The sequence below is a fragment of the Mustelus asterias genome, chromosome 14 (assembly GCF_964213995.1).
Source record: "Mustelus asterias chromosome 14, sMusAst1.hap1.1, whole genome shotgun sequence".
Classification (NCBI taxonomy): Eukaryota; Metazoa; Chordata; class Chondrichthyes; order Carcharhiniformes; family Triakidae; genus Mustelus; species Mustelus asterias.
Window position 1 is genome coordinate 43,242,038 of NC_135814.1, and position 12,458 is coordinate 43,254,495.

At 41.8% G+C, this 12,458-nt stretch overlaps 1 protein-coding gene across 1 annotated transcript in view; it reads left to right on the plus strand.

Annotated features, from left to right (window-relative positions):
• LOC144503390 (adenylate cyclase type 10-like) overlaps positions 1-12,458 on the plus strand; it is a 159,077-nt gene that overhangs the window by 76,947 nt on the left and 69,672 nt on the right. Inside the window, exons 18-23 of the mRNA XM_078227701.1 lie at positions 999-1,148; positions 2,282-2,614; positions 5,019-5,024; positions 6,082-6,416; positions 9,617-9,809; positions 11,383-11,484. Coding sequence (XP_078083827.1) covers positions 999-1,148; positions 2,282-2,614; positions 5,019-5,024; positions 6,082-6,416; positions 9,617-9,809; positions 11,383-11,484 — 1,119 coding nt within the window. The remainder of the gene's footprint in view (positions 1-998; positions 1,149-2,281; positions 2,615-5,018; positions 5,025-6,081; positions 6,417-9,616; positions 9,810-11,382; positions 11,485-12,458) is intronic.

Sequence of the window (12,458 nt, forward strand, 5' to 3'; positions counted from 1 at the left end):
GCAGTTGAGGGACGAACATATCCAGAGACTCGGCACTTGGCTGGGCACCGCTGAATGCTGGAATCCAGCAGACTGCCAACTGTCTGATCCCTGGGATGCTCTTGCCACTTGATGTGCATCAGAAGCAATGTGATGCTTATCAGATAGTGACCCAGAAGCCTCTGTCTGCTACAATCGCCCACCGAGTTGTCTGTCTCAGTGATGGTGGAGGATGTAAGTGATAGATATGATGCTTCATCTGTGTCCTTCTCCAAGGCAGTGTTGAGGATGGGGGTGGGACACTGCTTGTAGATAGTCCAGATTCTTTGGTTGATATTCCTGTAAAGCAAGGAACATGGTTTTAGTAGGTGGCCTGGTCAAGGGTTTGGACAACACAGAACTCGTTTGAGACTGGCCATCTGAATGAAGGTGCAGTGGTACCTCACTTTTCTCTTGCAGGCCCACCTCGCTGTCAGCCCAGGCCTGCCCCTGCTCCTCCCCTGCGATTTCCATGGCTCTCTCCTCATACGGAGTCAGGATCCTCAGCTCGGATCCTCCACTGTGCATTTTCTTTCTCTCCGGTTGTGAGCGGGCTTCTCCTGCAGGAACACAAATGGGGTTAATGTGAGCTGCCTTATCATTTTGTTCAGAAGTTTCTGCCTCTTATCTTGAAAATGACTTTAAGACGCCTTTCCTTTCTATGTCACTTTCTATGTCTTGCTGCTTTCAGCTCCCAGCCCTTCAAAATGCAATTTCCTTTTGAAACTGCTGTGCGCCTAAAGTTCTCTGTGCCCAGAACACATAAATGTGCTGAATCTTGGAGATGCATTTCAGTTCAGCTCTTCTCCTGGTGGACAGATTTTCACCATGGGACAAAGAGGAGGGTAGGGGGAGAAGCTACCATAAAATCTATAGATTAGTCACATTATAACTTTTCAACGTTTTGTAGATCAGATATTTTAGTATTGCAATTTTATAAGCATTTCATTCATAAATTGTTTTTTTTTCAATTCTTAAAGGCAAATTTGTAAACCTTTCTGGAATAGAAATTCAAAAATGCCGAAAAGTCATAGCACTAGACCAAAATGCTTATGATAATCAACAATTTATATGTACTATTGGAGAAACAGTAAATCTACAGGAAATTACGATTCCACTTACACTGAAAGGTGAGTCAGCAGTGAAGCACTAACTTAAAAAATGACACTCCTGGTAGCTGGTATAAAGATGGAGGAGCATCAACTTGAACAGTAACCTGTTCCAGTACAGAAAATGTACAATAAAACTTGTATTGCTGATGAAACTTGTACATTTTAAGAATGATTACGAATACTAATTTACCCCAATGCTTTTAGAGATGTGCTTGAACTCATGCACCAAGTTCTCCTTCCTACTTCATATTCTCCTCAGTGGGTGTAGCCAAATCAGCAAATTGACCTAGAATCATAGATTCCCTGCAGTGTAGAAGGAGGCCATTCAACCTATCGGGCCTTCACCGAATGTCCAAAAGAGCATCCTACCCAGGGGCCCTATCCTTGTAACCCCATGGATTAACCCGCTAATCCCCCTAGCCCACACAACCTGGGACACTATGTGGTAATTTGGTATGGCCAATGCATCTAACCTGTGCACCTTTGGACTGTGCAAGGAAACCGGAGCACCCAGAGGAAACCCACGCAGACACGGGGAGAATGTGCAAACTCCACACAGACAGTCACCCAAAGCCGGAATTTAACCCAAGTCCCTGGTAGTGCTAATCACTGTACCATTGTGCCGCCAACATATCACGAACATTGGGACTGTATCAAATTTCATTGTCCATAAGTCAGTAATGTTGCGGGCCACCATAGTAAACATTTAAAGAATAATTACAGTAACATCTTTGTTTTTTTTGCTCACAGTTCTCACAGCTAAGCATTGCATGATAATGAGAAATAGCACAACAGCCCTAATGCTAAGCACCTGATTTTATTACTTCTGATTATTTCATGTCCCTGCATTTCTGCACATTTTTAATCTTTCACTTATCGGAGACCCACACTGTTAAATCGATTTTGACCAAAAATATAATGAAATGTCTAGCCAGCAAATGTTGGCTTCGCTGGACGCTCACATCCAAAGAATGAATACAAAAAAACTTTGGCCTTCTTTTTGCAATACATTGTACTTGGAAATTGAAATTTGTTGTACATTTGAATACTAAAATTGTCAGACATACACTTATATTGCCTGTTATGTATGAATAAATCATTATGCTATTATGTGTATTTCCTGAAAATAATGCATAAATTTGACCTCACAGGTATAGCCTTAGCACAACTTGACCGAATGAACACAACAGAGCAGGTGATTGTTAAGTGTGCATCCATTATCGGACACACTTTCACCACTAAAATGCTTCGATATATCTTACCTGAAGGTGCTGAACAAAAATTGGATCAATCACTTATATCATTGGTAAAATCACGAACATTTGAGTGTGCATCAAAGACTGAAGAAGGCTTTTCTTCACCGATGGATGATAGTGAAGACACCCATCTCCCACAGTGTTTCTGTGTCCACAATGTAGAATCTGATGACCGTACGTTTGATGAAGAGGGTGAGGAGAAAGGTGAACACTTGGAAATGTTAAGATGTAATTGCTTTTTGTAAAGCTGTTTTATAGTGTCTGGAGAATATTTTTGTATGCCAAGTGTAATCCAACCCAGAAGTATGTGCTAAAGCTAACCCTTTATATAACAAGAATGTTACAAATTCTTTTAACCATGCTTAATACCAAAAGGTACAATAATGTACTAGATAACCTGAAGGGGAAGGGGTGATTTTCTATTTGATAGATATTTGAACATCAAGCAGGAAGTAGTTAGAAATGCCTTTCAATGACTGTCTGTGCTGTTTCATATTTCTCAAGACAATGTTAAAGCAGTGATAATTACTTTTCACTGGGGTTTCAAAGAATTTACTGATGTTGTACTTTCTGATTAATTATATGGGGTGAGATTCTCCAGCCTCCCAGCTGTGTGTTTCCCACCGGTGGGAGGTTTGCTAGGGGCGTGATTCTCTGGTCCCACCGCTGTCCATGGGAATTTCCATTGACGTAACCCCACGGGGAGGGGCGCACTGCCGGCGAGACCGGAGAATCCCACCGGCGTGAACGGCCAGAGAATTCCGAGCATAGTGTTTGGAAGTAGAATTAGATGTCATATCAATAGGGGACTAAACAAAAATAGATTTTCATCCTGCCATGCAAAACTAAGTGGTTGAGTGGGTAAGATGGTGAGATGGGTCACTGAGTGAGGTGAATAGGTGGGTGAGGTGGTAAGTGGGTAGGCGAATGAGTGCATAGGTGACTAGGTAGATGAGCAGCAAGGTGGCACAGTGATTAGCATTGCTGCCTCACAGCTCCAGGGTGCTGGGTTCGATTCCCAGCTTGGGTCACTGTCTGTGTGGAGTTTGCGCATTCTCCCCGTGTCTGCGTGGGTTTCCTCCGGGTGCTCCGGTTTCCTACCACAGTCCAAAGATGTGCGGGTTAGGTTGATTGGCCATGCTAAATTGCCCATAGTGTCCCTGGATGTGTAGGTTAAAGGGATTAGCGGGGTAAATGTGTAGGGTTGTGGGAATAGGACCTGGGGTGGAATTGTTGTTAGTGCAGACTCGATGGGCCGAATGGCCTCCTTCTGCACTGTTGGGTTTCTGTGAAATGAAATCTATGAATGGGTAAGGGTGAGTTGGTGAGGTGGTAGATGGGTAGGTGGCTGAGTGGGTAGATGGATAGCTGGATAGGTGGATGAATGGATAGTGAGGCCAGGGAGTAACCAGGACAGCTCAGGCGGGTAAGTCTGGGGGTAGTCAGGGGGGTAGTCAAATAATCGTGAGTCGTCAGATTGAGTGGATAGGGCAGTTAGTTTGGGATGAATGGTCAGGAGCTAGTCAGGTCGGGGGCTAGTTTCATGTTTCTAAAACTAAACAGTTTTCAATATGTGTGAAGATGTCTCTAAAAATATTAATAAATATTCAGTATCAGTTTTTAAAATCTAGGAAAAAGGATCAAAATTCTCAAAGGGTTTGTTAATTTATAATCACTGGAATCTTTGTGATGAACAATGGAACTGGATTGCGCCGAAGAGCCAGATGCAGATTAAGAAGATGGCAGCCAGCTTTGCACAGCAGCAACATCAATGTAGATTCTGCTGTAGCTGCTTCAAAACAAATATTTTACTGTTTATTCAGTTTGCTTTCCAGAAACTATTATGTTGAATTCTGGTTTAAATAAGAGAATCCAAAAGTTGTACAATGGCATACGACATGGATCTTGATGTGAAGGTCAGCCTGACGGTGATCACTCTTCCACTATCTGTACTATTAATTTCCAGTAACTGGATTGTTTCCTACCCTTCCATTGAGCACTTTACACTGGGTACCAACCATAAAAAGCTGTGGCTTTGGTTGTGAACACATTTTTAGGCCACAATGCTAAATATAACTTCCTGTAAATAGTCTGTTCAGGTGTAAGGTTTTTAGTCAATCTCATATGGTTTTGTTCATGGTAACTCAAGAAAATCTGCTCAGATTCAAACTACATAAATGTGTTCAGTTTAAATGGAAATTTCAACAATACATCAGGAAATGTATTTTTGCGTTTCAGTCACCTATTTTTTGACAAAGGAAGCCTCCATGAGATTGCAGTCTTTGTTTTGTTCATTCCCTCCCTTTTTCCATCTCTTTGCATTTGTTTCTGTCCCTTTCGGCCTTTTTCTTTTTGTCTCTGTATTTATTGTTCTTCTTTCATTTCAGGTGAGAGATGAGCGGTTGGTGTAATGGGGAAATAAGACAGCAGTCATTGGCTACATTTTGCTGTAGGCTTGCAAGGAAATTGCATCAATCCTTGGCCTGGTTTACATCCCTTCCAAATCTCAATCACTATCCATATGCTTCCAAATATTCATAATATTCCTCATATTCATTAATTTACTAACTACCTGCTTCCTTCTATTTTTGATTTGATTTGATTTATTATTGTCACATGTATTGGTATGCAGTGAAAAGTACTGTTTCTTCTACATGGCTTTCTCCCATCACTTGAAAGACCTGCTCAACCTTTTCATCATTCTTCTTCCCTTTCCTCTACCATCACTTAAGCCTCCATTCACTCTCTCAATCTTATCCATTTTCGTCATGTGTTTGTAACAAGAAGCTTTCATTTTCAACCTATTATCTTTCCCTTTAATGCCTATTCAAAAACCATAAAGGAGCTGAAACCATCTGAGTTATGTCAACAAACATTGTGAAATTGACTACAGAGAGCAGAGAGCCTGAGCTGTCAATTAAATAATGTTTCCTCTGGGGTGCAGATAATTCTAATTAGAATTAGACTTCCCAATAGATGTCTAGGCTCTCAGCTAAGCATACATAATGAGGCTTGATTGAGAGTTCAGGTATCTTTTAGGAAAACAAGACATCTGCAGATGGGGAAGATGGTGTTGAGGTGTGTGATAGTTAATAGTTTAACCGTTCTTTTTTTTCAAGTGTTATGGGAGAGAGCTTTGTTTAGTTGAATCTTTAAACAAAAGATTAATTCTCGGTTTTTTTTATTTTCTTACTGATTTAGTGAAAAGAAGAAAAACAGTTATTTTCAATGATATCATGAGATCTTTTACATCCACATAAGGGCTTGACTTAACATTGTATCCAAAAGACCACATTTAACAACAGTGCAGCACACTGGACTGAACTGAAAACCGAGATTATATGCACTGTACTGCACTAAGTGCCAGTGTAAAAGATAAAATGTCCTCTACAATTGCTACATTTCTATTCTCCTATTCAACCATTCTTTTCTTTCCTCAGATAGCTCTTGGGTTCAATATCGTGGCAGCATGAATCAATCATAAATTTGTATTTTATTTATACGTAATATAGACATTGGATAATCTCTTTGAATCATCGACACAGCTGTTTTACAGAAAACAAGAATTAAGATATGAACGCAAACCAATTCCAATGGAATGAAACATTTTCAAAAAAGTGGGCAAGTTAAACATTCCATGTAAGCTTTTATCGAACAGTATTGACTAATAAAGTAATAAATATTTCTACTTTCAGAATTAGCAAAAGAGACAAATCTTGTCTGGAAATGCAAATTGATGAGATTCTGCATTGCCCTTGTGCATGAAACAGCTAATGATTTGTGGCTGAAGGAACAGAAAAAGTCACTTCACACAAAATGCACTAAATTTCTGGAGAATGCGGCTCGCAAATGCAACAGCTGTGGAGAAGGCGACTTTATATATCAGCACCGAAAAATGGTAAAATTTAGTGCTTCTGAAAATGAAAGCACTGTTCAAAAACGGAGAGACCTATACGCTACAGCTAGTCATGTAACTTTTCGAAATTATTCTCCTGACAGGGAGAGTCAGCAAGGTAATCAAAATCTGCAGGTAAAACACTAAATAACTTATACAAATAGATAGAGGTAATAAGCAAGGAATATTTTGAATTTGATCTGACCTAAAAGTCAGAGAGCGCACACTGTTTGCCATTTTTGGACTGTTTAGACTGTTACGACTTGTCCCCAGACAAGGTGCCCTAATTTGTTAAACTTCCTGAGCGGCACACCAATTTTGTTATGCTCTCAGGAGAGGATGAATTAGCTGGCAACACCCCCCCCCCCCCCCCCCCCTCACCCCCCCTACCCCCCCATCCTCCCTACACCGCCCCCCCCTCCCCACCCACCCTTACTTGCTCACAACAAGATTAATCTGAAAGGATTCCCTCCACTGATCAATAACTTGTTTGGAAGGAGTCAAGTTACCAGGCTTTCTTGATTCAATGAAATTGTAAGTTTATTAGTTACTAAAAAAACCCTATGAAACAATAAATAAAACTAGCACACATATTCACATACTGAGCAAAGGTGAGAAGTTAGACATTCAGATCTAAGTTTTAAAAATGTGAATCAGTCTTAGGCTTGTCTGTGGCATGGATGGCAGTATGTTGCGGCTGTTAAGTTGGGTGATTCCAGTCGAGCTGACTTGAGCAGTTAGTTTGGAGATACTGGATTCTGAAGGGTAGCCTAAAAACTGTCCAATTTCCTTTAGCTTGTTGCTTTTGCTAAGCTACCTTCCAGCAACAAAGAGACAGATATTCTTTTGCTTGCAAGCTACCTTTGCAGGGGTGACAGGCTGCCGTTTCTGTGTCACACCCACTGACCCCCCCAGGCACACAAATATCTCATCTGCAATTAGCTTTTTATCCTACGTCCCTGAATATTCTTGAAAAGGAATAAACAATATGGGACAATTATACCATCTGAATTTGGCAAAGTGTCAGGGTCTGACTGAAAACATGCCATTTCCAGCATCCCCAACTCCCATTCCTGTTTCCTTCCACCACTACAAATAAATGAATCCCGCCCCCATTAGGCTCCCACGAGGGTCCACCCCGGGGCACTGCACCCTCGCATGGTGCCAAACTGCCACTGCCAGCCTATGCTCGGGCAGTGCCAGAAGGGCATTGCCAGGCCACTGCTTGGCCATATCCCTCTCCCCCAGGGGCTAAACTCACCTTCGCACCCCCCAGAGGGATCCCCTTGACAGGTTTACATCTGGGTGAACTTGTTGCAAATCACACAGTGTGGGGGGAATATATGGCAATGGCGGGGGGAAAGGGGCTGGTTAACTATATTCGAATGTATGGTAATGTATTAAAATCAGGTTTATGGGCATAAAACTGATTATGTCATCGGCAAGGGGCGGCGAAAATCGGATATTGTGATCTTGCTGGCGAGATTTGCGTTTTCCGGGTTTCGCCGGATCTTGAGCCCCTGCCACCAATCCCACGCACGGAGAGAGAGGGCTCAAGCTCCACCCCATATCTTTTGCCCTAGAGTTGGTTTTCTTTGAACTCAGGCCAGGGGATGTGTTTTGGATGTCTACTGAAATGTAACAATCAGTTTCCATTGTTTCCACAACCACAGTAGATTAACGTTCATTTTTTTGCATTTCTTCTATGTCGCTTTTCAAGTGCCTCTGTTTGTATTACTTTTATGTCTTTCATGTCTCCCTTAAAAATTCCAATATATCCTTAATTTGGGACTACAATGTGCCACTGTGACAAGAAAAAGAGTAATCTTTTTCTGCAAGAACATTTACTTTACATGTAAAACAAGAAAATGTGTTAGTCTAATTTCATAATGCTATTACATAAAGGAGAGCTTCCCAGACTATTTTCCAACATGACCCCTTTTTAACACTCGACAATTAACCTGACCCCAGACATTAGCAGAAACAAAACAGTGATAAAGCAGTATGGTAACTTTCAATATATAATAATTAAAGTTTGAGTATTGTAGATGAACAAATAATATTGTTCCAATCCCTGTAGAGACTGATATCTTTTAAAACAAAGGAATCACTACAACTTCAAGGAAGAGAAAACAGATGGACAAGATTTAACTTCTCAAACTTTTACTATAACAAACCAATTAAAATCAGCAGAATTCAAATGTTAATTAATCGGTAAAGGATATTTCAAGTAACAAGGTAGATTTCACTTTAAATAGTCAATACAACAAAAATGCAGTTATACGCACTGATATTACTTCTCGCATAAATATGGTGCCATGTGCAAGCTCAGTCTTTTCAACTCGGCCTTTGGTATGTAAGATCACTCACTTCCCACTTTCCATCCTTTTTAATTGTATTACAGATATAACTCCTTGTAGAAGTGTCTCCTTTGGCCCCTTCAGTTTCAGGTTCTGTTCTACACAATTAGGTATCTTTCCTTCTCGGTTCTGAGTCCAGTTATAATTTGATATCCAATTAGCTGTCTATTTACTTTTTGCTTCTGCTCTATAGCAACTGTGATCACCTGAGCACTTTTCAGAGGTCTAAGGACACATTGCCAGAATTACCTTAAGACTTTGTCTCAAAGAAGATATATCGCGAAAAGAAAGTACAGGCCCCAAAGCACAAGGTTCATCACAACATAAATGTAAAATCTGACTTTTTAAAGTACTTACTTGTAAAAATGATATAAGTGAATTTTTCCATTCTGGAGACTAAATGCAGCAGTGGGTGGGATAAGCAGCACATTTCCCGCAGGGTGACGGGGTGGGTTCTCACACTCGATTGCACTGATTCATCAGCCTACTCTGGGATCACCATATTCAAATGCCACCCAAACACATATATTCACTTTCTGCAGCCTAGCTGTTTGGGATGCACATTCAAAAATGGCCCCCAGGAGAAAGAAGCCATACACCCCAGATTCAGCCACAACTCCCTGGTTCCTGGCTCTCCTCAAAAACTGTCTGTAAGCACGGTGATGTCCGCTTCCGGAGGATGGAACCAGAAAGTCCACCAACCTCACATCGTCAGCTACTTGTCTTCATGCAGGCCAAGCCGGAACACAAGAGGAGGAAGAGATGCCAGGCAGGAGGAGGGCCGGCAGATAGGAGCACACTCCCTGAAAATGGAGGGCAGGGATCATTCCTGTGGCGAAGGTAAGATCAGCCTCCTCCATCAATTCAGTATGGATGAGCCCTCCATTAGTTGATCACATCTTGATTCACAATGAGTGACATGCAATGTTGCATTCTGCCTGCTAATGAATTACATCTGCCTTTTCTCTCTTACAGGCACCAGTAGAGCCAAACCACAAGTCCAGCCAGCAAATCAACCTGAGACTCCAGCCCATCTCGGATGAGGATCCTTTCGCTGGAGGCCCACTGTTGTGTTCACTCGGACTCTCTGCCAGTGCGGAGACACAGACCGCAGTGGATCATAATCCTCGATTAGGCTCAGGGTCACTTTCTGGAGAACACCTCACTGGCATGTCTCTACAGCAGTTAGAAGCAGTGATAGCCCAAGTCCTTTGGCACACAGAGGACTGCTGGAAAACAGGCACCTGCTGAGTCTGAAATGGCTGTGGCACACATGCTGGAGATGCAATGTTAGATAGCAGAACTACAGGCAGAGTTGGAAGAGGCAATCAATAGACTAGAGTGAAGGATGGAGAAGTTCATCCATGTTGTTTCTGTCTGATGCCATGGCTCTGGCATGCGAGCACCTCAAGATCAACATGAGAAGGGGACACCACCATCAAGACTTCCTCCCACCCACCCCTTCCCCATGGACATTAGACCCCCCCTCCCCATTATCGGCAGTATATCCTCCCCCCACACCAACACGGATGCCCAACTTCAGGATCCTCCTGATGAGTCCCCTGGTGGAACACCAATGCACAGCCCCCCCCCCCCCCCCCACCCCCCCTTGCAGATTGAACATAAACAGGAGGAAGAGAATCTATGAACGTCTTTATTTTGAATGTTGTAGAACCCAATAAATCAGTGCAAAGTACAAGGCTAAAGCAATTGCAAAACATCTTCAACCAGAAGTATTGATATAATCATGAGGTTTAAAAATTAGCATGTTTTTGGACTATATCGTTAAATTTAGGGTAAATGAAGGGGCCTTGTGACTGGTTTTGCAGTCTGTCTGACAGTAGGTCTTGGTAGTTTGATTATTGGAGATCACAGGAAGGCTTCAATTGTTTTACTGCAAAGAAAATGCAAGGTATTGCCTGGGGATGATGGCAATATCTCCAAGTTTACCATGAGTATTGTCTCCCGACATCCCAGGAATCTGTTCATGGCATCAATCTGTAAACAGTTGTATTGTCAACTGTCCATTTATTTCTAAAATGAAAGGATAGCTAATTAGCATTTTTACCTGGATGCAAGGTATTTTACATTGTTCTGGGGAAGAGAGCACAAGAAGTCATTTTTGAGATCAGGTTACAGGCTTCCCTAAAAATTAATGACCAAGACAAACAGACAATAGTCTGCATGATCAACAGAAAGAAGATGCTACTTGGCTTCATGAACTACCACAGCCAGATGTGGGAAGGAGATGGCCTCTAGTCAAAAAGTCTCTTTCATTGTGTGCATGCAGATGTAGATTGGACTGTGGACTCATGGAACCTACAACTCATAAGTTAACATGTTTCTATATATTTAAATAAAACAATGACAATTTTGAAACACATGATTCTGATTACCCTCTAAAGAGTTGTCAAGACAACCCTGTGATCAAATATTTTGCAGACAGTGTCGAAGCATAAATATGAACAATACTCATGTTGGCAAAGTATTAGACATGGCTGGCACCCTGGGGACAACAGAACTGGATTTTAGCAAATTGTAAATATCTTCAGGAAATGGAGGAAAATTTGCAAAAAGACCAGAAATTCCAATGATCGTTATTTAAAATAGTGCCATTTTTTGGTTCTGCTTCACAATGACCTACACGTGAACGATACCTTACAGATTGTAATTTCCATCAGCTTGATTTATAGTGAAGGATGTTGTTGCAAAACAATTTAAATGTCATTTTGTTTCATTAGATTATCATTCAAAGGACTTATATCCAAGCACATCTAACAGACTGCTATCAGACAAATCAAGGAGCTTTATTGGTACCACTGTCTCCAGGCATTCTGAGCAAGGTAATCAGTAAAAGTGATAGGTACAAACGGAATAAATGGGAGAAATGGTTAACATTGCTGAGAATTAGGACTTGAATTTCAGCCCATCTAAATTTTCTTCATTTTTATAATTCAGATTTGAAATGACTTGTCACAATATTAAATATATACTGGCCTGTTGCAGGAATGTACAGTGGGAACATGTTCCTGCATGATTCTGCAGCAGCATTTTGAAGTTCTCAAGCCTTTATGTTTATCATAAGCTTCATCATTAGTGATAACAGTCAAAATATGGTTGGTGGACATTTTTTCTGTTTCCTCTTTCCATCCATTCAGAGTTGCCAGACATGTAATTAATGCTCAGCTGTGGAAGGCGAGTGTACATTGCCTAACTTGTTCGATGGCTGTGGAAAATTCTCCTTACTCGCACATTAACTGTTGTGGTGAACCATCGTTGGTTAGCACTGTGGGGTTATTCTAATGTTGTTGGGCTAGGGTGTTCACACTGTGGGGTTGTTATAATGTTGTTGTTGGGCTAGGGTGTTTACACTGTGGGATTAATATACCTGTGGTGGTTGCTGTTGTGGCACATCCCAGTCGGGCCCCGCCTCCTGGGAGAGGTATAAGACCCTCTGCTCGGGCGGGACCCCTCCAGTCTGGAATGGTGTACTTGTGTTTAAATAGTTCCATTGTTAGACAATAAAAGCCTTCAATTACAGAAGCCTTGTGTCTCGTGCTCAATTGTCGTGCACCAATTTTATTGTCTAACACGAAACTCTCGACAGAAAGGAGAGTATGGAACAAATGCTAAAGCCAGAGCGTCTGACGCTGGATCCACGTGCGGTCGGCGCCTCTAACACCTTCGACCACTGGCTGAAGTGTTTCGAGGACTACCTGGCAGCCTCTGCAGCAGTCACCACGGATAACGACAGACTCCAGGTCCTCCATGCGAGGGTAAGCGACACTGTCTACCTCGCGATTCGTGCGGCCACCAC